Below are 27556 nucleotides of genomic sequence, written 5' to 3'. Positions count from 1 at the left end.
ACTAGAATGATTAAAATGACAAAAAAAAAAAAAATACTGAGGTCCACAACTCACTTCGCTGGCGCTCACCCTGCTTCTAAAGGAGGACCGCATTCCGCGGCTCTCCGGTTCTGCCTCGCAGCTGAGGAGTGACACCCTCAGCACAGCCGGGGAAAAGCAATCAAGGCCTGACTTCCTAGGAAACCACTTGTAGCTCTCCTCCCCTCAAGACAAAGACAAGAACTCTAGCGTTGTGGATAAAGGTGGCGCACACACTTCAGCAACTCAAGGCGGGCGGCTCTGGGGACAGTTACGGTTTGAGATGCCTGTACTGGCGCCCACGGTCCCTCTGTGATCTCTGGCGTCTCTCCCTGTGGACTCGAACAAATCTTTTAGCACCCTGGGAGGCGAGCGGCAGGTAGATGGCTGGACTCTCAAGCACGAGGCCCAGGTCCCATCCCCAGCAGCCCGCGTGCCAGAGCGATTGATGCTCTGGTTCTCTTCCCCCAGCACACACGCGCGCGCGCGCGCGCGCGCACACACACACACACACAATGGCCCGCGGACTAAGCGCCGCCGCCCAGCATTAAAAGACCTGAGGCCCCTCGGAGTCCTCTTTTAAAAGGCACTTTGAGGGCTGGAGCCTGGCACGAAAGAGTCGCTTCCAGCCGCGGGGTCGTCGCCCCCTCCCCCGTCCGCGTCTCTCTGCCCAGAGCACCGCTCGGCTCCGCTTGTGGCGGTGCGGCGGCCTGAACCCGAGGCCTCGAAGCCTCGGGCATGTGTCTTCTTGCATAACCACTCGGCTATCTGCCCCCGCCCTCGCTTTCCGCCTGAACTCCTAATCCTGCACACTTCGGGATCTCCGCAGGCTAAGCCCCAGAACCGGGCAAATAACGGGGCCACGTGAGGGTCTCGCCAGCCCGCGAGGCTCGGAGGTCAGCCTGGTGACGACCGAGCACAGCACTCTTGTGTGTGCCTGTGGGGATCGGCAATCACACAAAAGGGCAGGGCCGAGCGGCACCAGGACGGTTATGCCGAGGCCCTCCACACAGCCGAGGTGCCGAGTTCAATCCCTGGCAAAGGGCTCGGTCCTCTCGCTACTAAAACAAAGCAAAAAAAAAAAAAAAAGTAATAATAATAAGTGGCAATAAAGGGCCGTCACCGAGCACCTAGTGTGTCTCAGACAAGTTTATCTCTGCGCTACAGCTGATCTGAAGAGGCTCGAAAGGAGCGAGCACGGGCCCGGGCTCTCCAGACCCAACCCGCGCGGACAAACAGGCCCCGCGGCGCCGCTCTCGAGGCTGTGGGGGGCCCGGTGGGCGGCGAGTCGCCCGGCACCTCGAGGCCGCCCCGGGCGCACCTGTGCGGTCGCCACGCCAAACGCCCGGTCGGCGGCCCGGCCCCGCGGCCCCCGAACCACACGGGCCCCGCAACAGCCGCGATGGCGGAGGCCCGGCCGACCAGGCCCTCGGGGGAAACGGCGTCTGGGGCCGGCGTTGCTAGGGCCCGGCCCGGGCCGCCATCATCGGGACAGGGCTCCATGTTTCGTCCCAAGTCGGTCGGCCCTTCCCCCCCGAACCCGGGGCCCGCGGGGCGCAGCGGCGCCGCCGCCATGGCGCGAGGAGGCGGTTTTGCGCGGCCGCGTGGCCCCGCGACAGGCCTGAGGGCTTTTCAGCCCGGGAGACGCGGCCCCGTTGAGCACAAAGGCGCCGGGCCCCAGACCCCGCCTTAAGGCGCGCGATCCCAACGGAAGAGCCGAACCCCGGGCTCCACCCGCACCCCCTGCCTTCCCCCGGCGTCTCTGGGCAGCCGGCGGCGGTGGATGGGTCGCTCACCGAAAGCGCCGAGGACGATCAGGCCGCACTTACCGAAAAAGGCCGCACTTACCAAGGACGCAAGAGCGCGAAAGAACGCTATCCCACAATGCACCGGGTCTCGGGACTAAGTTACCCAGCATTCCCGGGCGCGCGAGGGTGAAGAGACCTCACCTGGGCCGACTCCCGCGAGACTACGAGGCCCGCCTTGTACCCGGAGGCGGGACTGCTCCCGCCACAAAAGACTCAAAGGCCCACAGTGCTCCGGGGCGGGAACTCCACCGAGCCGGCGGCCCGAACTCGCGGGACTAGAAAGACCTACAAGGCCCGGGGGATCCGTTACCCACAGTGCCTCGGGCTCCCGCCGACCCCCCACCCGCGCCCCCGCCCCCGCCCCGTTGGACCAGGCCCCGGGCGCCTTCGGCGGAGGGTTATGGCGCGAGCGCGGGGAGGAAGAAGGGGGCGGGGAGGCGCACGGGGCCTCGGCGGCCGACATGGTCAGCTACGCAGACGCGTGCGGGTGGGGACCAGAGCCCTAGAAGCCAGTTAACGTCGCTAGTAAGCTCTCTAGAGAGGTTCAAGCTCGGGGCTAGCTCACCCGCGCAGAGCACACTTCCCCAGGCGCAGACGCGGCTCGCCCGGTTGCTGCAGCGTCTCGTCTCCCGTCTTTGAAAAAAAAAAAAAAAGATGAAAATGGCGGCTGGGCGCGAATCCGGCGCCCCGCCCCCGCGGAGGGAAAAGTAGTCCGCGGCGCGCGGAGGGATCGCGCGGGAGGCCGCGTGGCGCCCCGTCCCCAAAGGGCCTTTTGTTCTGTGCGCGCCCCGCTCGGCGCCGCCGCCCGCAGCCTTCGTGCTGCTTTTCCCCCTTTTTCTTGACCAATTCTCGAGCTTTCTCCGCTTGCTCCCCACCCCCAGCTCGGCGATCTTCCTGTCGCCATACTTGCCGACCAGAGGCTTCTCCGCCCCAAACTTGCTGGACTTTTCTTTGTGTGAGAGCCGATTTCCCCCCACTCCTGGACGGGGGGGCTCGCAGTTCCCCAGATACTGCGTCTCCCCTCCACCTTCCCCAGGTTTCAGATGAGAAATCAACCTTTAGTGCTTTTTAAAATTTTTTCTCCTTGTGTTTTTTTACACAAATTTTATTAAAATGCATGTTCGAATTGTTTTGGATTTGTCCTGGTATCAATTTGAAAGGTTTTTGAAAGAATTCAATCTGTCATGCTTATTGTCAAATACTTTGCGAACTCTTATTCGATTATTTATTCAAATAATATAAGAACTTAGTATTTTTTAAATGTTTTATTTTATTTTAATGAGAGATACAAGGACCAGAGCCTTGCTCAGCTCTGGCTTATAGTGGTGCTGGGGTTTGAACCTGTGCGCACAGAACCTCAGGCATGAAGTCCTTTGCATAACCAGCTGTGCTGTCTCCCCAGCCCTAATAAATATATATATTTAGTAATAATGATGATAATAATGAGACAGAACCAGACATCACTCCGGTATATGTGCGGCCTGGGACAGAACTCTGGACCTCATGCTTCAGAATCCAATGCCTTAACCACTGCAGTGCCTCCCAGACCACTCTATGTTCTTTATTGCTCAAATTGTGTGGCCACTATTGATCTTTTATTGATTGTACACTTTCACCTATAAAAGTGAGCCCATGTAGTCCCTCCTCCCCTCCCTTCTTTTTCACCAGAACACTGCTCAGCTCTGGCTTCTGGTGGTGGTGAGGGTTGAACCTGGGACCTTTGCTGCCATCAGGCATGGGAGGCTTTTTACATAAGCATATAACATGTGCACTCAAACAGGTGCACCACAGCCTGGCTCCTCATAAAAATTATTTTTTGTTTACTTATTTATCCATTGGATAGAGGCAGAAATTAAGAGGGAAAGAGGAGGCAGAGACAGAGAGGGGGGAGAGGGGAAGAAGAAGGAGAGAGAAGAGACAGAAACACCTGTAATACTGACCACTCATGATGCTTTCCCCGTGCTGGAGGGGACCAGACCTTTGGACCTGGGTCCTTGTCCTCATAAGCATTATGCTACCAGCCTCTACCTAGTCACCCTTTGGTTGAACTTTTCAGTCATATAATTATTTCATTTCTCACCGTGTGTGTGTGTGTGTTTACTCTGGATAGAGATAGACAGACTGAAGAGGGAAGGGGAAGAGGGGGAGAGAAAGGAGGGGGAGGAGGGAATGATGTGTAATATATATATATCATATATATATGGGGGGGAGAGAGAGAGAATGTTAGTCCTACAGCGTGCTTCACCACTTGAGAAACTACCCTGCTGCAGCTGGGGCCTGCGGCTTGAGCCTGGGTCCTTGTGCATCGTAATGTGTGTACTCTACCAGACGCATCCCCAGCGGGTCCCTCGTTTCCTCTTTTTAAAGAAGTAGCAGTGCTCGCTTCGGCAGCACATATACTAAAATTGGAACGATACAGAGAAGATTAGCATGGCCCCTGCGCAAGGATGACACGCAAATTCGTGAAGCGTTCCATATTTAAAAAAAAAAAAAAAAAAAAAGAAGTAGCATAGTGGTTATGCAAAAGACTTTCACATCTGAGGCTCCAATGTTCAATCCCGGGTTCAATCTTCTGTACCACCATAAACCAGACCTGAGCAGTGCTCTGGTCTAAAAAATAAATTTAAGGGAGTCAGGCGGTAGCGCAGCGGGTTAAGCGCATGTGGGGCAAAGCACAAGGACCAGAGTAAGGACCCCGGTTCAGCCCCTGGCTCCCCACCTGCAGGGGAGTCACTCCACAGGTGGTGAAGCAGGTCTGCAGGTGTCTATCTTTCTCTCCCCCTCTCTGTCTTCCTCTCCTCTCTCCATTTCTCTCTGTCCTATCCAACAACAAAGGCATCAATAACAACAATAATAACTACAACAACAAGACAACAAGGGCAACAAAAAGGGAAAATAAATAAATAAATAAATTTAAAAGGATGTATTTATTTCTTAAGACAGAGATCAGAACTCCACCAGGACATATGCAGTGCTGGGTATAAACCTAGGCCTCAAATTTGCAAAGCATGCACTCTACCCCCCCAAAAAAAAAACCCAAAAAAAAAAACCTTCACAAGCAGTGAAGTAGGTCTGCAGGTGTCATTCTCCCTCTCTATCGTCCCTATTTTTTTTTTTTAATATTTTGTTTATCAATTAATGAGAAAGGAAAAGACAGAAAGAACCAGATAGCAACTGGTACATGTACTGCCGGGGATTGAACTCAGGACCTCAAGCTTGAGAGTCCAGTGCCTTATGCCACCTCCCAGGCCACTTATTTCTTTTCTTAATTATTTATTTACTGGATAGAGACAGCTGGAATTTGAGAAGGAAGGGAGTAATAGGGAGAGACCACTTATGAAGCTTTCCCCCTGCAGGTGTGGACCGGGACTTGAACCTGGGTCCTTGCTCTTGGTAACATGTGCACTTAACCAGGTGTACCACCACCCAACCTGCCCCACCCATTTCTCTTTGTATTATCCAATTAAAAAAAAAATGGAAAAAAGGCCACCAGAAGCAGTGGATTTGTAGTGCCAGCATCGAGCCCCGGCGATAACCTGAAGGCAAACAACAACAACAAAACATAGAAACATCAGGCTGAGAGGTGGTGCCATGGATAAAGCATTGTACTCTCAAGGCTGAGGTTCCAAACTCAATCACTGGCACTGCATATGCCAAAGTGATGCTCTGATTCTCTTTCCCTCCCTCCCTCTTACTTCTCCCGTTGGTTAATAAATAAATGCTTTAAAATAAAACAAAAAGGTATTCTTTCATATTTTGTCGATTTCAACTATATGGTGGATTTAGGATTTAAAGTAGAACTGATGAAATTTCAGCACTGCAGCAGAATAATGATAACATCCAGCTTACCACCTCCTCACATGCACAACAAAATATGTAAAAGCAACAGTTCCTGAAAAAAGACAGGAGTAATCTATTAATCACATATTTTTTAAAAATGGAAAAAATAAAAACTACACAAGCAAAAAAAAAAAAACTGGATGACTGAACAGTCAGCATTTTCACATGGAAAAATGATGACAGAAAAAAAATCACTGATGGAAGGATAATTAATTACTTGTTATGCCACTGGGGTGTCACAGCCCCAGTGAAGGAGGGGATAATTGTGTAAGGATACTGTTTTGGCCACTCAAAAGCTCTTATCCACATTAGAGACGCTAGCATTAGTGAGACAGGCACACAACTAGATGAAGAAAATGGAGAAAAAAAAAAATTACAGGGGTAGACAGATACCAGCATGGGTGAATGCTCTACTGCCAGAAAGTGAACTATTTTTCACCCCTACATCAGCGTGCTTAACACCATCAGCCCATCTCTGACACTAGTCAAGCACTTGTCCAGGTTTGAACCTACAGCTACTGTGAACAGCAGCAGCCCTGGTTTCACATCTGTGGAGACCTCGTTAGTGGAACTTGTGGGAGCTAAATGAGGTCCATCTGCAGCCTTCCCAGGAAAGGGTGTTCTCCACAACCGGCTGCTGTTGTTCTGTGAAGGACCTGTCCCACCACCACCCCCAGTGCACCATCAATGGGAATACTGGACGCTTTTGCTTCCAGGGTTACTGCTGGAGTTCGGTGACTGCATAATGAATCCACTGCTCCTGGAGGGCATTTTTCCCATTTTTGTTGTTCTTGTTGTTGGATAGGACAGATTGAGAGAGGAGGGGAAGATAGAGAAGGGTAAAGATACCTGCAGACCTGCTTCACTGCTGGTGAAGCGACCCCCGCCCTTCAGGTGGGGAGCAAGAGGCCTCGAACCTTGTGCCCTGTGTGCTTATCCCACTGTGCTCCCGCCTGGCCCCTGGGAGTAGTTAACTAGAGTTTTAATGTCTCTAATCAGACCTTAAACCACTCAGGCCTGGGGAAAGCTCTGTTCCTGAAAGGTGGTTTAGACAGAACTTGATCTCAGCTTCCTTACAGGTCACAAGCTCTAAGAGGATTGGGAATGGCCTCCAAGGGGGCCGGGTGGTGGTTCACCTGGTTAAGCACACATATTACCAAGCTCCAGGACTCGGGTTCCATTCCCAACTCCCCACCTGCAGCAGGTTCGCTTCATGAGCAGATCTACAGGTGTCTATCTCCCTCTCTATCTCCCCTCCTCTCTCAGTTTCCCTCTATGTAGCTAATAAAAATTAGAGAGAAAGCAAGGAAGAAAGAAAAGGAGATATGGCCACTGGGAGCAGTGGATTTGCAGTGCTGACATCGAGCTCTAGCAGTAACCTTGGTGGCAATAAAAAAAAAAAAATTTAAAGAAGAGAGAGAATGGTTTTCCAGGGAGGTATCCTTTTATATAAGGTGTCCAAAACCCTGAGAAACACCCAATCACATCTGCAACATCTCTGTTGAGACAGGGGCCTATCTGCAGTTTAAACCCATGAGCTCCCAAATGTCTCTTCTGCTGCGTGTACCCCTGGGGGGTGGGGGGAAGAGAATGCCGGATGTAGCACTTTCAGACTAGAGCTATGGGGCAGCTAAGGGGTAAGTGGTAGGTAGCCTGTGGCTGTTGCAAAAGCGCTGATACAGAGAAAGGGCTAGAGTTTAACAACACTAGAGTTTAAACTCTTTTTTAAAAAATTTTTTTTATATATTTAATTTATTTATTCCCTTTTGTTGCCCTTGTTTTATTGTTGTAGTTATTATTGTTGTCGTCGTTGTTGGATAGGACAGAGAGAAATGGAGAGAGGAGGGGAAGACAGAGAGGAGGAGAGAAAGATAGACACCTGCAGACCTGCTTCACCGCCTGTGAAGCGACTCCCCTGCAGGTGGGGAGCCGGGGTTCGAACCGGGATCCTTATGCCGGTCCTTGTGCTTTGCGCCACCTGCGCTTAGCCCGCTGCACTACAGCCCGGCTCCCTAGAGTTTAAACTCTTAAGACTCTCCAGCAATACAGCAATACTTGCTTCTAGTTGCCTCGTTTCCCTTTTTTTTGCCACCAGGGTTATTGCTGGAGCTCAGTGCCGGCACTACGAATCCACTGGTCAGTTCTGGTTTATGGTAGTGCAGGAGAGTGAATTTGGGATTTAGGGTCTTCAGGCATGAGAGTCTCTTTGCATAACCATTATGCAACCACCAACCCCCAGCCCCTCCCCTGTTGCCTCATTACCTATTCAGTCTCCACTAAAGCTCCAGTCATCAAATCAGTGGTAGATGCATGAGATTCTAAAGCAACAGAAACCCTAGATCTTAGGCAAACAATTAAACTCACCAAGGACCCAGATTCAAGTCTCCAGTTCTCATCTTGGGGGGTGGGGGAAGGATGCTCATGAGTGACCAATCAGTGCTGCAGGTCTCTCTCTCTGTGTCTCTGCAGCAACACGGATGGAACTGGAGATGACTATTCATCATGAAGAAGGGAAAAGTCAAGAAGTGAAAGACAATTACCCACATGTTACAGTGCTCAAGGACCTGGGTTTAAGCCCCCTTAAAGTCCTTAGTTCCTAATGTGAAAATTTATTCAAATTCTTGGTCAGCCAATGTACACATTTATTTTGCAGTTTGGGGAAGTATATGCATCCTCATAGGAAATGCTTTGATGAGAAACAACCATCTATGAGATCAAGATGGTTTTCTTGTCTCTGCAAACATTTAAAAGATGCTTTAATTTTAAAATGTAAAAATTTTCCCTCAAGACTCCCAAGTATCTTTTGAATTTTTACATTTTAAAATCAAGGCTGACTGAAGTTAAATAGATTTATTTATAAAGGTTTATGAATAATTATTTCTTTGTATAGTTCATGTGCTTTAAAATTTTTTTTTCCCTTTTGTTGCCCTTGTTATTTAAGGTTGTTGTGGTTATTATTACTGTTGTTGTTATTGATGTCATTGTTGGAACAGGACAGAGAGAAATTGAGAGAGGAGAGGAAGACAGAGAGGGGGAGAGAAAGACACCTGCAGACCTGCTTTACCACTTGTGAAGCAAACCCCTGCAGGTGGGAAGCCGGGAGCTTGAAGCAGGATCCTTATGCCAGATCCTTGCATTTAACCCACTGCACTACCGCCCAACCCACCCTTTTTAAAAATTTTATTTACTTATTAATGATAAAGACAGGAGGAGAGAGAAAGAACCAGATGCCACTCTGGTATATGTTGCTGGGGATTGAACTTGGGACCTCATGCTTAAGAATCCAATGCTTTATCTACTGTGCCACCTCCCAGACCACTAGCATGAGTTCTGACACAAACCTAGAATTTAAAATCTTCTGTGTTAAAATAACATTAAATAAAACAAAAAAAAAACATAAAATAAATTTTGTTTTTTTAAATAAGGATTTTATTATTATTTATTTTCCCTTTTGTTGCCCTTGTTTTATTGTTGTAATTATTATTGTTTTTGTTGATGTTGTCATTGTTGGATAGGACAGAGAAATAGAGAGAGGAGGTGTGAAGACAGAGGGGGAGAGAAAGACAGACACCTGCAGACCTGCTTCACTGCCTGTGAAGCGACTTCCCTGCAGGTGGGAAGCCGGGGACTCAAACCGGGATCCTTATGCCGGTCCTTGCACTTTGTGCCATGTGCGCTTAACCCGCTGCACTACCGTCCGACTCCCAAAATAAAATTTCTTATAGCATTGGCCTACTTTTAGTGAAAGATTATAAAAGGTTTTACTTTTATGCAATCTGCCTAGGAAACAAAGTTGTGTTTTCATTTTTCGGTTGTTTGTTTTTGATATTTGCGGAGCCTGACCCTTGTGCATGTGCAATTTCCCCAGTCCTGGGCCAATGTTTTCATTCAGAGGGAGAAAGAGAAGCAGCACAGCACTGGAGCTTACCCCAGTGTAGTGGTACTCGGGTCTGAAACAAACAACAAACATTTTCCTTTTCTGAAACAAGGATTCTATGACTTACAAAAATAGTCCCAGGGCTGGGAAAACAGCATAATGGCTATACACAAGACTTTCATGCCTGAGGCTCCAAGGTTGTAGGTTCAGTCCCCAGCACCACTCATAAGCCAGAGCTGAGCAATGCTCTGGTATTTCTCCCTGTATCTCTCATTAAAATAAAAAATAGAATGTATTTAAAAAAAAGAAAGGAAGAATGAAAAGAAGGTCTGTTGTTCAAGTTGTTCTTATCACATCTTTGAATATTATTTTGAAAAACTGAATCATTTCAACAGACAATTCCTAAAACTGTTATGTCCTAGTGTGATGCTACTCATCAAATTTCAGGTACTCAGGGCCAGGTGGCAGTGCACTTGGTGGAGTGAATATATGACCTTGCATAAGGACCTAGGTCCAAGCCCCTGGCTCTAACTCTTGGGCAGGAAGGGAAGGGGCTTCACAGGTGGTGATGCAGTGCTGCAGGTGTCTCTCTCTTTCTCTCTCTCTGCCCCTTCTCTCTCTATTTCTATCTCTATCCAGTAAATAAATACTTAATGAAAGAAAGAAAGGAAGGGAAGGAGGGGTAGGCTGAGGAGAAGTCTGAAATGGGGTTGACAATATCTAATAAAAAATTTTAAATATTTTATATCACAAACAAAAACTGTCAGCTTATTAGTGTGTGAGTGAATGTTTGTGTATAGGGGGAAGTGTGCGACGTTTCACTAGCCTTGGTTATGTTTAAGTCTGTTGTTTTCTAGTTATTGTCTTGTAGTCTGTTCTTTCCTGAAAACATGCATAATCAATTGTAGATAAAAGTACTTCATCTTCCATGAAATCCATGGGAAGAGACTGATAAATATTCTAAAACATAGCTTTTTAAAAATAATTTTTAAAATTTATTTTCCTTTTTGCTGCCCTTGTTTTTCATTGTTGTAGTTATTGTTGTTATTGATATCGTCATTGTTGAATAGGATAAATGGAGAGAGGAGGGGAAGAGAGAGGGGGGAAAGAAAGATAGACACCTGCAGACCTGCTTTACCGCCTGTGAAGTGACTCCCCTGTAGGTGGGGAGCCAGGGGCTTGAAAGGGCATCCTATGCTGGTCCTTGCGCTTTGCACCATGTGCGCTTAACCCACTGTACTATTGCCCAACTCCCTAAAACACAGTTTTTGATAACTTTAAGATCAGGACACTGAATTGGTTAAGAATTTCTAAAACTTGGGGCCAGGGGGTGGCACACTGGTTTGTGGGGCCTTAAGCCAGCCCCCCCCACCCCCCCTCCATCCTCCATTGCTGATACTATGGTCTATTTACATAATCACTGTTTTGCCCGAAAGATCCCCACCTTTGATCTATCTTCTTTCTACCTTGAGACCCGCCCTGACTGCAGGTATTAATTAATCCCACTGGTTAAAAGCTTCGCAGCAGTTGCTAAGGGAGTTTCTACCTTAGCCTGCTCTTTCCTTTTCTCCACCCCCTTTCCTAGCCATTTCCTTTTCCGACTTGCCACTTCCGGTTCTAATATCTAAAAGCTTGTCTCTGATCAATAAAGAGACATTGCGTTCCCTCTCTGCCACGAGTTCCTGGTCTCTCTCCTGCGTCCAGCCCAGGTTGGCTCCAGTAGAGTTCTCTCCAACCCAGAGAGCATGTGCCCAGGAAGAAACACTTGCGACGCAAGCCCAGCATCGGTTAAGCGCACATAGTACTAAGTGCAAGGACCCCACAAATTTCAACCTGATTGATTTACCTGGTTTGGAGTTCGACTACCTTTGATGATGTCATCAGGTATTCTGTTGGACTTTTTTGAGTTGTCTATATACTATATACTTGAGTTGTCTATATACTTGCCATTCTCATTCCATTCTTAAGATGGTTTGAATTTAAATGCACCTGCACATAAACGACATACCATTAGCCCCATTAAATAAGAATCCACACAGCCATATAAGCACTGATGATTACTGAAAATCATCAAAACAACAACGCAAACTTACAGCGTGTCCTGAATACATACAAACAAACCCTCTACATCTTTTTTTTCTTCTTTTAAATTTTTTTTATTATCTTTACTTATTTATTGGATAGAAACAACCAGAAAGTTGAGAGGAAGGGGGAGACAGAGAGGGAAAGAGACAGAGACACCTGCAGCCCTGCTTCACCACTTGCAAAGCTTTCCCCCTGCAGGTGGGGACCGCGGGCTCAAACCTGGGTCCTTGAGCATTGCAACATGTGCGCTCAACCAGGTGCGCCACCACCCGGCCCCTACATCTTTCTTTTTCTTTCTCTCTCTTCCTTCCTTCCTTCCTTCCTTCCTTCCTTCCTTCCTCTCTCTCTCTCTCTCTCTCTTTCTTTCTTTTTGCCTCCAGGGTTATCGCTGGGGCTTAGTGCCTGCACTACAAATCCACTGCTCCTGTGGCCATTTTTCTCCCTTTGTTGTTGTTGTTTTTGTTGTTGTGGTTGCTGTTATTATTATTGTTGCTGCTGCTATTGTAGTTGGATAGGGCAGAGAGAAATCAAGAGAGGAGGGGAAGACAGAGAGTGGGAGAGAACGACACCTGCAAACCTGCTTCACTGCTTGTGACACAACCCCCCTGTAGGTGAGGAGCTGGGGCTCCAACCAGAATCCTTGCGCCAGTCTGCGCTCTGCACTTTGTGCGCTTAACCTAGTGCGCTACCGCCTGGCCCCCACCATTTCCATTTTATTGGGTAGGACGGAGAAAAATCGAGAGGGGAGTGGGAGATAGAGAGGGAGAGGGAAAGACAGACACCTGCAGATGTGCTTTACCACTCATCAAGTGTCCTTCCTGCAGGTGGAGCACCAAGGGCTTGAACCCGGATCCTTGCGTTTAGTATTATTTGTGCTTAGCCAGGCGCACCACCACCCAGCCCCAGCCCTCACAGTTCAAAAACAATACATATCACACAGGTCATGAACCAAAAGTGAGGCACACAAGTATACATGCAGATTTCCAATGTATACATACAGCTAATGCTTTCAAATTCACCAATACACACTTCCAACATCCAGGGGTAAAACACACACAAACATCCCCAAATACAGAACCACAAAATCTTGAGCCTATTAGAATGATGTCTCAAAGCCTCTGTATAAACTCAACCCCGTCCTCTCTCACAAAAAAAATACACATGGGATTCACTTAACCCCAAGCATCCGCACAGACATCACCAGTCCACACATACAAAAAACACTGATCGGGACTGGGTGGTGACGCACATGGTTGAGTGCACATATTACAGTGCTCAAGGACCCGGGTTCGAGCCCCCGTCCCCACCTGCAAAGGGAAAGCTTTGCAAGTGGTGAAGCAGGGCTACAGGTATCTCTCAGTCTCTCTCCCTCTCTTATAACCCCCTACCCTCTCGATTTCTGGCTCTCTATCCAGTAAATAAAGATAATAATAATAAAAAAACACTGATCAGATTCCTAACAACTAATTACATATACAAATAAACCTCTAAGAGACAAACTTGCATAAATAGATTTCTAATATACTCCCAAGCAATAACACATAAAAAACACCACTACACATTAAGTCTATAGGCCCCAGGAGATGTACAAGTAGGCATTTGCAACATCTCATCTTCAGATATACATGACCACACCACAACTTTGTCTCCAAAAACAAGCACACAATCCTTTTTTTTTTTTTTTTAATATATATATTTTTTATGGTGGTGTAGGGGAATTGAACATGGGACTTTGGAGCTTCAAATATTAGTCTGTTTTCATACCCATTATGCTATCTACCCATGCTAAGCCACAAATGCATATACTGACAAGAGCATAACAACCTGTACCAACTCACTATAGACTGTGTTTGTCTATATATCTGTGTACACAGGCTTTTTTGGTCACCAGGGTTATTGCTGAGACTCAGTGTTGGCTCTAGAAATCCACTGCTCCCAGTGGCCTTTTCCCTTTTCTTTCTTTCCTTCCTTCCTTCCTTTCTTCTTCTATTTTATTTGATAGGACAAAGAGAAACCAAGAGGGGAGGGGATGATAGGCAGAGAGAAAGACAGACATTTGCAGACCTGCTTCATTGCTCGTCAAGTGTCTCCCCTGCAGATGGGGAGTGGGGGGCTGGAACCCAGGTTCTTGCACCTTGTAATGTGTCTGCTCAACTGGGTGTTCCACTGCCTGACCCCCAAATCATTATTTTTAATAATATCATGGCTATGTGGCACAATTCAGAAGTAACTGAAAATACACAACAAGGGGTAGACTATATATATATATAACACCAGCACAGCTCAGCTCTGGCTTATAGCAGTGTTGCAGGTTGAACCTGGGATTTCAGAGCCTCAATGTATAACCATTATGATGCTCTCTCCCCAGCCCACACTTAATGCCTTTATTTCCCTTTACGTCTGCTGACTGAAAGCAGTCATTGTTATGAAGCAATTAAAAGAGATTTGTTAGTGAGATTATTCAGAGCAGAGTTCAAACCTGGAAAGAGCCTCAGATTTCTCTGGGTGCTGATCTCATCCACTCTCAAGTTTTGTTCTCAGTAAGAAACAGTTAATAAACGTAGGGTATGTGCATAAGACTAGACACGTAATTTAAAAAAATTTTACATCTTTATTTATTGGGTAGAGACAGTCAGAAATCAAGAGGGAAGGAGGTGACAGAGAGGGAGAGAGGCAGAGAGACACCTACAACACTGCTTCACCACTTTGCAAAGCTTTCCCCTTACAGGTGGAGACTGGGGGCTCAAACCCAGGTCCTTTCACATTGCAACATTGTGCCCAACCAGGTGCACCACCACTCAGCCCTCATAATTCTTCTACCAGATATGAACTGAAGAAAAAACCTCCTGTCCTACTGCTCATCTGAGACTCCTCACTCAGGGAAACTGCTGAGTTGGTGACTGCAGAGGACTCTTATCAACAAAATGAACAAACAGTTTGCTATGAAAATGCCATGCACCAAGGCCAGCAGCCCCTTTACTATGTTGCAAACTGCTGGCATAAGGAACCACAAATAAGCTATACAGCTTTGTCTTCAGGCTTCAGAAACTCCTTAGGATAAGAAGAGATACTTCAAAGTCACAGTCACAGTCCTTGTGCTAGTCCCACAGTTGATAGGAAACTAATTTTAATGCCATCAAGGATGAGTAACAGTTTACAAAAAATTAGAACTGTACAGCACTGTGATAAGGAAAAGTATAATCATTTATTCAGTGCCACAAATATAATACCTAGAGAGAACAGAAAAGTAAGGGATGGGAGACTGGGAGATAATAAAGGATCAAGAAAATGGGGGCCCAGCAATGGCACACCTGGTAGAGAGGACATGTCACCACGTACAAGAACCCTGGTTCGAGTCTGTGAGCTCATCTGCAGGGAGGGGGGATTCGGGAGTGGTGAAGTGGTGTCTCTCTAGCTACCTCTCCCTATCATTACTCCTTCCCCATTTCTCTTTCTCTATAAAAACAGTCGGAAAAGGGAGTTGGGTGGGGGCGTCTGGACATGGCACACCCAGTGAAGTGCACATATCACTATGCGCGCGGGCCTAGGTTAGGGCCCCTACCTGTGTGTGTGGGAGGGACATTTCACAAGTGGTGAAACAGGTCTGCAGGTGTCTTTCTCCTTCTCTATCTCCCCTCCCCTCTCAACTTCTCTCTGTCCTGTCAAGCAAAGTAGAAAAGAAGAGAAAAGAAGAGAGGAGAGGAGAGGAGAGGAGAGGAGAGGAGAGGAGAGGAGAGGAGAGGAGAGGAGAGGGAAAAGTGGCTGCCGGGATCAGTGGGTTTGTAGTGCTGGCTCCAATCCCAGTGCCCTATAGGGCAATACAAATAAATAAGCCAGGTGTAAGTGTACTTTGCACACATTACCATGTGCAAGGACCCAGGTTCAAGCCCTGCTCCCCACCTGCAGTGAAGTAGATCCGCGCAGTGAAGTAGGTCTGCAGGTGTTTTCCTCTCCCCTCTCTATCTCTCCCTCTCCTTTTGGTTTTTCTCTGTCCTATCAAATAAAGATGGCCGGTAAGAGCTGTGGATTCATAGTGCCCACACCAAGACCCAGTAATAAGCCTGGTGGCAATAAAAAAGAAATTGAAAAAAAAGAAAGACTAATCAAAATGAACACACAGAACCAGACAAATAGCAATGGCTATGTATCTAAGAAGCAGATCTGGGAAAGAGCTTATAAAGTAACACAACAGGGATTATTCTCTATACTTACACAAAGGGACCCCAACATAGCAGAAATGCAGAGGTCAACTAATTTAATTGCAGAAACACAAGAAAGGTTACTTATGAAACACCCACAGAAAATCAGGGCTCGGACCATGTGCTGGCACACCTGGTGGAACATACACATTACAGTATGCAAGTTCAAGCCCCTGGTGCCCACCTGCAAGGGAAGAATTTCACCAGATGCGAAGCAGTTCTACAGAAGTGTCTCTTTCTCCCCGTCTCCCCCTCCCGATTAATTTCTCTTTGTTTCTATCCAAAATAAATTAATTAAAAAGAAGAAAAAAGAAAATCCAGAGAAAGGGAAACTATAACTATTAAAATAGTTATTATATTCTGACAACATTAGTTTTTGAATCCAAATCTAAAATTTCCCATTATACAGCTGGCAGGGATTTGACAAATTCATAACTACAAGGAGTTGATGGGCTATGCTACTAGGCAATGCCACTTGGAAGTTCATATCATTATTAAAATGTGAAAACAGAAAACGGGTTTAGTTATGTCCACAAACTGGGATTCCAATTGTCACACATATATGACCCATAACCACAAGTAATTAAGAAAATAACATACAGTACATAAAGATTTTGGTGGTAAGGAATTAAATGACTTTTATGTCCAGTCACAAAACTTACTTCTAAAGGCACTATTTAAATCAAACCGGAATATGCTGTATCCTGGACACGTAGGCTTCATAAAACTCCCTGGCATAAATAAAGCACATGTAAATGCAGATGTTGATAATTCCATTAATGGAGTATCACACCGGACCCTCATTCCTACATAATTAATATGAAGACTAAGTGGCCCGAAGAAAGTTTCAACTAACTGATGAGTAATGGACACAACTTATTCTTAACAACAAAATCTATTCACTACAGGCTGCTAATAAAAACTGAGCGGGGGAAGGGGTAAAAGGCAAAAGCTAAATTAGAATAGAATATGCACTAGGTACACGTATATTTGAAGCTTTTTGAAATTACTGTAAAATGTGTCCCTTTTAGATGATTTAAGTACTGCGGTATAAATAACTCCAAGTCAACTTGACCAGTAAGACTGTAAGATTTGTCCTAGCACTGAGCCAACAGAATAGAAACACTCAGCAGCACAAGCTAAAACAGGCAGACTCTCCGGTAGCTACTTGCTCAAGTGGAGCTAGGAGGGCGGGCTCCAGAGCTCCGTCGAGTTTACTCATCAGCTAATCAATGAAGCGAGCAGCTTCCCGCTCAAGGGGTAACGCTTGCGAATTCGTCCTCATTCCTCTCTGCCCAGCGCAGACATAGGCGTGTGTGCAGCCTCGCCTCCCCGAGCTGACACGGAGCTGACGTGCACCGGGTGCCCAGGCCCCGGTGCAGACGCCCCTCAAAGTGAGATGTGGGTGTACCCCTCACTGTCCTGGGTCTCCACACACAGACAGGGGTGGAAATAACACGCACTGTGCGCTACAGGACAAGGCACGGAAGACACTTCCGGAACCGAAAAACACGCGCTCCCACCGCCGCCATCTTTAGGGGCTCCAGCAGGAAGTCGTCATCAGCGCCCCGCCCCCGCCGGAGCCACCGTTAGGGACCCGCCCTCGAGGCTCAACCGCTTGCGCATGCGCACGTCTCCCGCGGTGAAGCGCGCGGTGGGGGACCGCAACGGATCCTGGGAGCCGTTGGAGGGCGGTGAACTCGCGCTCGCGAGCCCCGCCCCGCCTGCTCAGTGGGCGTGCGCATGCGCAGGCTGCCGCGCGGGGAGGGGCGGGGCAGGTCTGGAAGGAGGCCCGGGCGGCCTCTTGGAGAAGGCGAACAAAGAGGCGATGGTGTCCCGGATGCTCCTTGTGCTACGCGAGCACTGTGCGTGCGGCTGCGTGCATGTGTGTGTGTATGTGTAGGTGTGCATGTGTGTGTATGTGTGCATGTGTGTGTATGTGTATGTATGCGTGTGTGTATGTGTATGTGTGCATGTGTGAGTCAGGGGGTCCTCTCCAGGGTGTGTGTGTGTGTGTGTGTGTGTGTGTGTGTGTGTGGTAGGTGAGCCCAGGATTTAACAATGATAATCGTAAAAAAAATTAAGTTAAAAAAATGATGATGGGGTGCGGGTAGATAGCATAATAGTTACGCAGAAAATTTTATTCCTGAAGCTTCAAATCCCAGGTTCAATCCCCAGCACCACCATAAGCCAGAACTGAGCAGTGCTCTGGTAAGAAAGAAAGAAGGAAAGAGAAGGAAGGAAGGTAACCGTGAACCGGCAGTTGGTGCACCTACTTAAACACATCCATTACCATGCACAAGGACGCAGGTTCGGGTCCCCGCTCCCCACGAGACAATGTTGGCAGGTGTCTTTCTCCCTGTCCTCCCCCAATTTCTCCTTTTGCTGTGCAATAAATAAATAAATACAATAAATAATAAATGTTAAAAAGACACCTTTAAAAATCACAATCGTGTAACTTCATTCATTTGCCACCTAATGAAAGAGTTTTGGCTAGGGCTACCGGAATCACAATATCCTCAGATCTGTAAAGATGTTTTCATATCCTCTGAATTACATGCCTTTTGAAAAGGGCCGAACAAAAACAATGGTGAATTGAGCTGGATAGTTGTTCCACAGTGCAGTCTTGCCACCCATGGCTCTGAGAAGACTCAACCTCTTCCCAGCGCCCGAGTGAGACTCTGAGAAATAACCGAGATAACTATTGTGTCTGGAGACTGGTGGTGGTGCACCTGGCTGAGCGCACATGCTACAGTGTGCAAGGATCCGGGTTCAAGCCCCCCAGCCCCACCTGCAGGGGGAAAGCTTTACAGGTGGTGAAGCAGTGCTGCAAGCGTCTCTCTCTCTCTCCCCCTCCTTTCCTCTCTCTCTGTCTGTCTGTCTCTCATATCCCCCTTCCGTCTCAATTTCTGGCTGTCTTTATCCAGCAAATGAGTAAAGGTAATACAAGTAAAAGTTTTGTATTGAACCAAAGTAAAAGACTCTGGGATGTGCTGAGGGGTTCAGGTCCTGGAATATTGATGGCAGGGGAGAAAAACCTAGAGGGGGTTGAATATGTGGAAAACTGAGAAATTTTACACATGTACAAACTACTGTCATTTACTGTTAACTGTAAACCATTAAACGTCCAATAAATAAAAAAGTTTCCATCAATAAAAAATAAATAAAAGTAATTGTTGTGTGTCCTCATCTAGCTAATATAAGTTAGTGGTTCTTCCCTTCCTCTTTCAAATAAATAAATAAATAAGTGGGTCAACAGTGAATTTAGTGAAATAGGAGGTGGCACAGCAAATAACACATTGGACTCCCAGGCATGAGGGCCTGAGTTTGGTTCCTTACATCACACATGCCAGAATGATACTCTGGCTCCTGTCATCTCTCTATCATTAAAAAATAAATTTAAAAAGTTCATGCAACTATACTTTTTTGAGTATTTTTTTTTCAAGGACCAAAATTTTGTTCATTTTCAGTGAAAACTCACAGCCTGAAAGGAAGACATCAGTATCCCAGTTAAATGTAAATTTCAGATAAAAAGATAAATAGTGAAGAAATTTGTAGAAGATCCTGTCCCAAATATTACATGAAACTTAATTATGCTAAAAACTAACTTATTCTTCCTCTGCATTTCTCACTTTATTGGGAATCTGTTTTTTTTTTTTTTTTTTTGATACACCATGGTCCCTATTCTCTTTGATACCTTGAATTTTAAGGGATTTTAGAAGTTCATGGGCTGAGAATCAGGAATGCATAAATTAAAAGAGCATCCAGGGAGTGGGGCAGTAACGCAGCGGGTTAAGTGCAGGTGGCATAAAGCACAAGGACCGGCCTAAGGATCCCGGTTCGAGCCCTCGGCTCCCCACCTGCAGGGGAGTGGCTTCACAAGTGGTGAAGCAGGTCTGCAGGTGTCTATCTTTCTCTCCCCCTCTCTTCCCCTCCTCTCTCCATTTCTCTCTGTCCTATCCAACAACGACAACAACAATAATAATAACCACAACAACAATAAAACAAGGTCAATAAAAGGGGAAAAATGACTTCCAGGAGCAGTGGATTTGTGGTGCAGGCAAAAAAAAAAAAAGAAAAGAAAAGGAAAAAAAGCAACCATGTAAGCAGTATAAAGAAAAATTGAAAATATACTGAAATGGGGCCAGGTGATGATGCACCTGGTTAAGGGCACATTACAGTATGCAAGGACCCAGGTTCAAACCCCAGCTCCCCACCTGCAGGTAGAAAGCTTCATTCTTGCTTTTCTTAGTCTCCAGGGTTATTTCTGGGACTACAAATCCACTGCTCCTGGTAGACTTTAATGTAATTTCATTGTATTTTCTATTTTACTGGGTAGAACAGAGAGAAATTGAGAGAGGAGAGGGAGATATAGAGGGAGAGAGAAAGAGAGTCACCTGCAGACCTGATACACCAACTGTGAAGGGACCCCCTTGTAGGTGGGGAGCCAGGGGCTTGAAGCCAAATCATTGTATTTTGCATTATGTATGTTTAACCTGGTGTGCATCACCACCCAGCCCCTAAAGCTTCACTTTTTATCTCCCCTTCCTTTCTCACTTTCTGTCTCTATCCAATAATAGATAAATAAAATGTGAGAAATAGAGAAAATAATTAAAAAGCCCAAGTATACTGGAACACATATCAAATTTTACAAAGATGGGGAAAGTATTTTTAGAAAATCAAAATGATTTGCATGTGCTTTTTAGTTCTATAACATGTCTCTGAAAAGGCTGAAATGGAACAGGCAACTCTAGCTGGCATAACAGACAAGACTGGACTGATAGGAAGAAAAGTAAAAGTAGGGAACGTCACTGATGTTCCATTTGCATCATTTAACTATGAACCACAGAAGTGTCCTATAAAAATAATAACAAAAAGAAAGAAAAAGGAGTCAGGTGGTAGCGAGTGGGTTAAGCGCACATGGCGCAAAGCACAAGGACCAGCGGAAGGATCCCAGTTCGATCCCCCGGCTCCCTACCTGTAGAGGAGTTGTTTCATAGGTGGTGAAACAGGCCTGCAGGTGTCTATCTTTCTTTCCCCCTCTCTGTCTTCCCCTCCTCTCTGCATTTCTCTCTGTCCTATACAACAACGACAAAACAATAATAACTACAACAATAAAAAACTACAAGGGCAACAAAAGGGAATAAATAAATAAATATTTAAAAGAAAAAAGAAAGAACAACAACAAAGAATTAAAGTGAAGAGAACATAGGTGTGAGACCTTTCTGCTGTGACTGAAAGACAAAGTCCAAATTGACTGGAAAAGCCATGTCCACTGTGGAGATGCTGAGTAGTTTCAAAGGGAAGTCTGGCTCTTGCCTACCTGCCAGAGACCTCCCCCATGGAATGTCCCCCCACACCCACCCAGGACCACCTGCCAGTGCCCCTCCCCCACCACAGAATGTCCGAGCTCCTGCATTCTGCAGTTCAAATTCAAAACTACACAACCTCAGTTGGATGCTGAGCATCTATCTGCCTGACCTGATCAGCTTGTTCTCTGGGTCGTGGACTTGACTGTCGCTCATCGAGGAGGCTGCCAGGCAGCAGTGGTCCTTGGCTGAGCCTGCGGGGATGGCTTCAGAGGGAGGTAAGTAAGTCTCTGAGGGGTGGGAAATTGGAGGCCCTCCTGCCCTCGAGACCTTGGGCTTCCCAAGTGACACTTGTGCCGGGGACCCATGTTTGGGTGGAGGAGAGAAAGGAGAGGGCACGGGACAGCCAGGACATCTCACCTGGGAGGTCGGGAAGCCCAGGGAAACCGGACACAACACTGGGGAGCCGGTGCTGAGAAGTGGACCTGGAGGACTCCTGGGAGGGCAAGGCTGCTGTCGTGAGAAAGGAAGGCAGCAAGCACTTTGTTGCGTTCGAGAGGGGAGACAAGACACCCTAACCTGTATGTGCAGGGAGGCCTGGTACTGTCCATGATGGTGCACAGCAAGTTCAAGGCGAGTGCTGAGTCCTGTGTCCCGTCCTCAGGCAGCTGGAGCTGCCCTGAGATGTCTATCTCACTCTCTAAGGGACTTGGACGGGGGGTGAACTAGGTGTGATGGGAAAGGAGGAAGCTGGGAAAACGGTCTGTGTCAGAAATGGACGTTGTAAGGCTGCATGTGGTAGTGACACATCCTCTTCAGAACGAGGCCTGAGGGGGCTTTGATGTGAGTGCTCAAGCAGGTGCTCCCCCACTCCCCCAGCCGCGCCTGCTCCCCGAGTGGCTTCCACTGCCACAGCCAGAGCTTCTCTGCTCCTTCCAGCCACATCTCACTCTCCCGGCAGGACAGAAACTTGCATCTTGACAAAATGAGAGCAGGACAACCAAGTCAAGGGCTTGGATCCCTGAGTTGATCTGGATTATTCTCACTGCTCTGGAAACTAGTTTCTGCACACTTATTGCCCCTACCCAGCAACTAACATCGCAACCTCGGCCTGTTTTTTCCTGGATTGCTGAAATTTTGCTTAGCGTTCACATCACTGGTTCACAGTGAACACTGATGCAGATGCTTAGGCTTTTCTGGTGAAATCTGTGAGCAGGGTTTTGTTCTGTTCTTTTAAACATTTTTTATTATCTTTATTTATTTATTGGATAGAGACAGCTAGAAGTTGAGGGGAAGGGGGGAAGAAAGGGGAAAGAGACAGAGAGACACCTGCAGTACTGCTTCACCACTCCTGACGCATCCCCCGGCAAGTGGGGACGGGGGCTTGAAACCTGGTCTTTCAGTATTGCCGCATGTGCTCTCTGCCAAGCGCACCACCACCTGGGCCCTGGGGTTTCATTTTGAAAGAAAGCAGGCAAACAGTTGTCTCAGCGATGAGCACAGGAGCCGGATCCTGATAGGTAGGCAAGTCTCCAGGGAATAACTGCAGCTGGAGCTGAGAAGGCCCAATGGTGACACCAGGACAGGCGCATATTGTATCTTCCCCTTCAAGTGCCCCCACCTGAAGTCGCATCCCTGATCCCAGGACTAAAGGGACCAGGGCTCTGTCCCCGTCTGCCACATCACCTCGCACATTCCCACCTCACTTTGTCTCCACAGCAGCTCCGGTGCTGGGACCAGATGAAACCATGAACCTTGCGGCCTCTGGGACTCCATTCAGGACTCTGCCTTTTGCCCCTGCTGCCCCCCTCCACCCACCACCCTGGGAGCAGCCCCCAATCCAACTCAGGGCCCAGGCCTGCCCTGCTGGCAGTCCTCTGATGCTGATGGCCTTCCCCAGGGCACCTCTGGTGGCAGGAGAGGCTGGCCATGGCCCCCAGGGGACAGGCCCTTGCAATGTCCTGATGCATATTGGGAAAGAGGGGGAGCCGGTGGAGCCACCCCAGTTTCACACTGTGCCCCTAAAAAAGACTCCACTGCACAGCAGTGCTCCAGGGGGCCTCCCTGGGAGAGCTGACTGTCCTGTGGGCTCTGTGGCAGAGGCCACAATGCCCACTCCAGCTCTGAGGGAGACCCTGGCTGGCAAGGGAAGCTGGGCACCAGGTCTTCCACCCCGAGCTCCAGCTACACCTGCCTCTGCCCCGCTGACCCCCATCACCCTCTCAGTGAAGGCTGTGCCTCAGCCACAGGGGCCTTGCGGGATGGGTGGCCTGACCATCTGGCAGCACACAGCCCCACCCGAGGACTCCTGTCACCCCAAGAGTGTGTATGAGAACTTCCGGCGCTGGCAGCACTTCAAGTCCCTGGCCCGCAACTACCTGCCCCGGAGTCCAGACACAGAAGCACTTTCCTGTTTCCTCATGTGAGTTGCGCCCAGGAGCCCTGGGGCTCATCTGAGACTCCACATGGGGGAGCCTGGGAGGACACGCAGTGAGGGTGTGTCAGGACTCTGAAGCTGGATGGATGGCCTTGCCACCATCACCCCACCCCTGGGAGGGCACATGCTCTTACAGGAATCCCACCCCCAGTGGACCAACACTTCAAGTGCCAGGGCTCCGCTGACCTGCACCCGGCTGTTACTGTGTGTGCCCACCGCCCCAACACACCTGAGAGCATTTTCACAGCCACCTGCCAACCTGGGTGGAAGTGGGAGCCATGCCACTCGACTCAGTAACCACTGAGAAGAGTCAGTTACGTTGATGCCTGAACTGCTCCCACTGTAGAGCAGCAGCTGGTCCTAGGGGCTGCCCAGCTCCTGGGAGTCCCGAAGTCACAGGCCCAGCCTTTTCATAGGGGTTTACACCATGGCAGCTGGAGCTGGTGTCTGCCTGAGAAATGCCAACCCTGGGCAGGAGGACTGGGACAGCAGGAGGGAGGTCACAGGAAGGGACAGGGTGGTGAGACACAAGGTAGGTTATGACTCTGACTGCCTGTGGGGGCTTGCAGCCCAGTGCTTCGGTCCCTGGCCCGCCTGAAGCCCACCATGACGCTGGAGGAGGGCCTGAGGAGGGCCCTGCATGAATGGCAGGGCAAGAGCAACTTTGACCGGATGATCTTCTATGACATGGCTGCAAAGTGAGTCAGGGAGCCTGCTGTGCACAACGGGGATGAGGCTACCTCAGGGCAGAGGCTGCTGGGGGTGCCAGCTACTGAGGTTGTGGCAGGGGGCTGTGGCAGCACAGGCACCCCCCCCCCCCCCAGTCCTCCCTTGAGTGCTGGGCCCTGCTCTCCTGCTGGTCCAGACCCTCAGCTAGTCAGCTCACAAGCATCCTTGGCAGGGAGACCCAGGGGATGGACCCTCGATACCAGACTGACTGTTCATGCTCTGGCACCCGGGGGGGGGGCTGGGGTTGTCTCCCCCCATCCCCCAACCCCAGCCTCACACACACACATGAGCCTTTGATTCCTTGGTGGCTGGGCCATCATCCCTCTCCAAGGTCCCGCCTCGCTTGGCCCTCCTCCCATGTCCTTGCTGAGCCAGGCTCCCTCAGCGTGGCCCTCCTCACTCACACCAGGTTCATGGAGTTTGAGGCCGAAGAGGAGATGCAAATTCAGAAGCTGCAGTGGCTAAAGGGGCTGCGGGCTCCCCCACCCCAGGCCCCACCCAAACTGGACACTCAGGCTTCCACTGCTCAGCGGGAGGGCTACCAGCCAGGTGAGGCAGACATGCTCCCACAGTGCCAGTCATGAGCCCTCAGTGGGGTGCCCTCACCCACCATCCAGACCCGGGAGCTGCCCACCCTCGTCACCATGCTTCTGCTCCTGTTTCCCTGCTTTGGGACTCCTCCAACCTCCTTGCCAAAGCCCCCAAACCTCAAAAGATTGGGCGATTCAGTGACCTCAAGTTCCTTGTCCTGAAACCTCAACCTGGCCCTCCTAGATGCCCCCTCAGCTCTCCTGCCCCTCCTGTGCTTGGGGCTCAGGAGTCTGAGCAGCTGCACCCCTGTGAGTGTTCCCACAACACTGCCCCCATCGCTGGTTCCCTGTGGGATGGAAGCCAGGGTGACTCAAGCCCCCTTCATCCTTGCTCCCCACCCCCAGTGTGCACCCCCAGGAAGGCTGCTGGCCTCAAGGCCCGGGCAGCCCACACAAGGCCACACAAACCTCAGTGTCCCCCCAAGACCAAGGCGCCCAAGGAGATCCCTGTAGAGGCCGTGCAGGAGTATATGGCCATCATGGAGGGGCTGCTGGGCAGCCCCCACTCAGCCTCAGGGGAGCCCCAAGGAGAGCAGGAAGGGGCTGGGCAGGAGCAGCTGGAGCACAACTGGCCCTGGCCTGACCCGGCACTCCTGGACTACATGGACGCGCTGTGCTCCCAGGAGGACTTCATCACCAAGGTGGGTGGTGAAGCTCACTGTGTCTGGAGGCCATGGGGGAGGCCTGGCACCAGATCTGGGCTCTGCAGGCCAGAAATGAAGCTTGCTTCTTAGTGCCTGAGCTCTGCCTGTGTGTGTGTGTGTGTGTGTGTGTGTGTGTGTGTGTGTGTGTGCTCCTGTACATGGGAATGTGAGTGTGTGTGCACATGTGTGTATGTCTGTGCAGGATCACATGTGTCTGTGACAGGCATGTGCTCTCTCTGTGCCTTTGTGTGCGGCCTGCATTCAAGTGCATACATGCGGGTACATGTTAAAGTCTGAGACTGAATGAGTGTGTCCTGCCTTGTTGTAGATACATGTGCACCCATGGTGGCCGATGTGTGTGTGTGTGTGTCTGAAGCAGCCCTCCCATGCAGGCAGGGGGTGGGTCTCAGCAGCTCTCTCCTCAGGATCTCTGGGCCTCTAGAGACTCCTGCAGGGCCCCTCACAGCTTCTGCTTCTGCTTCTGCCCCAGGTGGAGGCGGTCATTCACCCCCGCTTCCTGACAGAGCTGCTCTCCTCAGAGCCAGAGCTGGACCTCGAAGCCCTGGCTGAGGAGCTGGAGCAGGAGGCAGGGCTCAGCCCCTCACAGGTGAGCCTGGGAGCCACGTGTCCCAGGGACTCAGGGGAGGAAGCTGCCCAGCTCACTCTGCAGATGGGGTTCTCATTCACATCACAAGGAAGGGCCCCCAGGAGAGGCAGAGTCAGAGGCTCCTCAGGTGAACTCTTGGAGGAGACCTTGAATCCAGTGAGGCAGGTGCCCTGAACAGAGTCCTGTGTGAATATGTTTCCCCTTCTGGTTCCTGGGATGAGTGCAGGACAGGGGAGTCAGTTCTGATGTTCAGAGAAAGACAATGACTCCTGGCAGGAAAGGGAGGATGAGCAGGAAGAAGTGAGGAAGGAGGGCTGTGACAGTGCCTGACCTGTCTCTCAGCGCAGTCCAGGGCATTCGCTTCTTTACCCACAAAAGCCACCCCCCACACGCACGCACTTACGCATGCGCGCGCACGCGCGCGCGCAGCGCTGCGCGCGCACGCACACACACACACACACACACACACACACACACACCACACACACACACACACACACACACACACACACACACCACACACACACACACACACACACACACACACACACACACACACACACACACACACACACACACACACACACACACACCCTGTTGCCAATCCTCCTGTGAAACTTGCCCTGTCACCTCCCTGTGCAGCTGGTGGACAAGAGACTCCTGGCCATGAAGGAGAAGGGCCGTGTGCAGGCACCTGTGAGCAACAGCAGAGCCCAGATGGCCTCACGTCCTCCCCATCCTGACACCAGCCAGGATGCCCTGAGATGTGAGCAAGGCCCCCAGGCAGGGGTCAGCGGCCGTGCCAGGGCCCCGGACATGGAGCATGAAGCTCCGGGGAGGTGCGGCCATGCACAAGCACAGCTCCCTGGGCACCGGGCCTTGGCCCTCTCCCCAGGAGGACAGGAGCCCTCTCCACCCAGAGCTGGACAGCACCCCTCCCCACACCAGGGGTGCAGAGGTCCTCTCCAGAGACCTGGCAGCCGGGACACCTGCTTTCAGGGGGAGACCACTCCTGCGGGCAGGCTGCAGGGGCCCACAGATGTGTCCAGTGAGGAGGAGGAGGAGCTCCCCAGCCTGGCCTTCCTCCTGGCCTCTCATCACAGCCTGCTGCCCTGGGGGCTGGCCCTGAGTCCTGGAGCTTGGGGGACTCCCCAGTCCCCACCCCAGAAGAGGAGGCTCCTCAACACGATGCCCCCTCCTGCTGCCAAGGCGAGGAAGCACCCTCTGTGCAGCAGCCCAGGCTCTGATGAGCAGGCGCCCCTCTCTGGGAGTGGGAGGCCTTCCCTGGCACTGGGGCTGCTTGGCCCCTCAGCCCCTAAGAAGAAGCGGTGCCTCCCTTTAGTAGCAGAGGGGATGCAGCAGCACAGCAGCCAGTAGGGAGCCCCAGGGCCCCTCCTCAGCCAGCCCTGGAGA

At 49.7% G+C, this 27556-nt stretch overlaps 2 protein-coding genes and 1 non-coding gene across 5 annotated transcripts in view; 2 read left to right on the top strand and 1 right to left on the bottom strand.

Annotated features, from left to right (window-relative positions):
• LOC103118947 (heterogeneous nuclear ribonucleoprotein A1-like) overlaps window positions 1–2529 on the bottom strand; it is a 5998-nt gene extending 3469 nt beyond the window's left edge. The window contains exon 1 of one of the 3 annotated variants that reach the window (XM_016190856.2): window positions 2392–2529. The gene's annotated coding sequence lies outside the window, so the exon portion shown is untranslated. Of the gene's footprint in view, window positions 1–1847; window positions 2083–2391 lie in introns of those variants that run through there. The other 2 variants (XM_007529180.3, XM_016190855.2) reach the window with 2 other exon arrangements.
• Window positions 1592–27556, top strand: LOC132540804 (NUT family member 2G-like). The gene is made up of 12 exons (XM_060198985.1): window positions 1592–1596; window positions 1713–1952; window positions 2143–2307; window positions 17127–17221; window positions 17366–17692; window positions 22856–23558; window positions 24143–24271; window positions 24712–24851; window positions 25001–25141; window positions 25238–25533; window positions 26027–26143; window positions 26786–27556. Exons 1-12 carry the CDS (start codon window positions 1592–1594, stop codon window positions 27518–27520), a joined length of 3093 nt encoding a protein of 1030 aa, XP_060054968.1. The 3' UTR covers window positions 27521–27556.
• LOC132541013 (U6 spliceosomal RNA) lies at window positions 4202–4308 on the top strand. The gene has a single exon (XR_009552208.1). It is a non-coding gene; the product is annotated as a U6 spliceosomal RNA (small nuclear RNA).

This window comes from Erinaceus europaeus, chromosome 10 (assembly GCF_950295315.1).
Source record: "Erinaceus europaeus chromosome 10, mEriEur2.1, whole genome shotgun sequence".
Lineage (NCBI taxonomy): Eukaryota > Metazoa > Chordata > Mammalia > Eulipotyphla > Erinaceidae > Erinaceus > Erinaceus europaeus.
The sequence above is the reverse complement of the archived record's forward strand: the minus strand, read 5'-3'. Positions and strand labels throughout refer to the sequence as shown.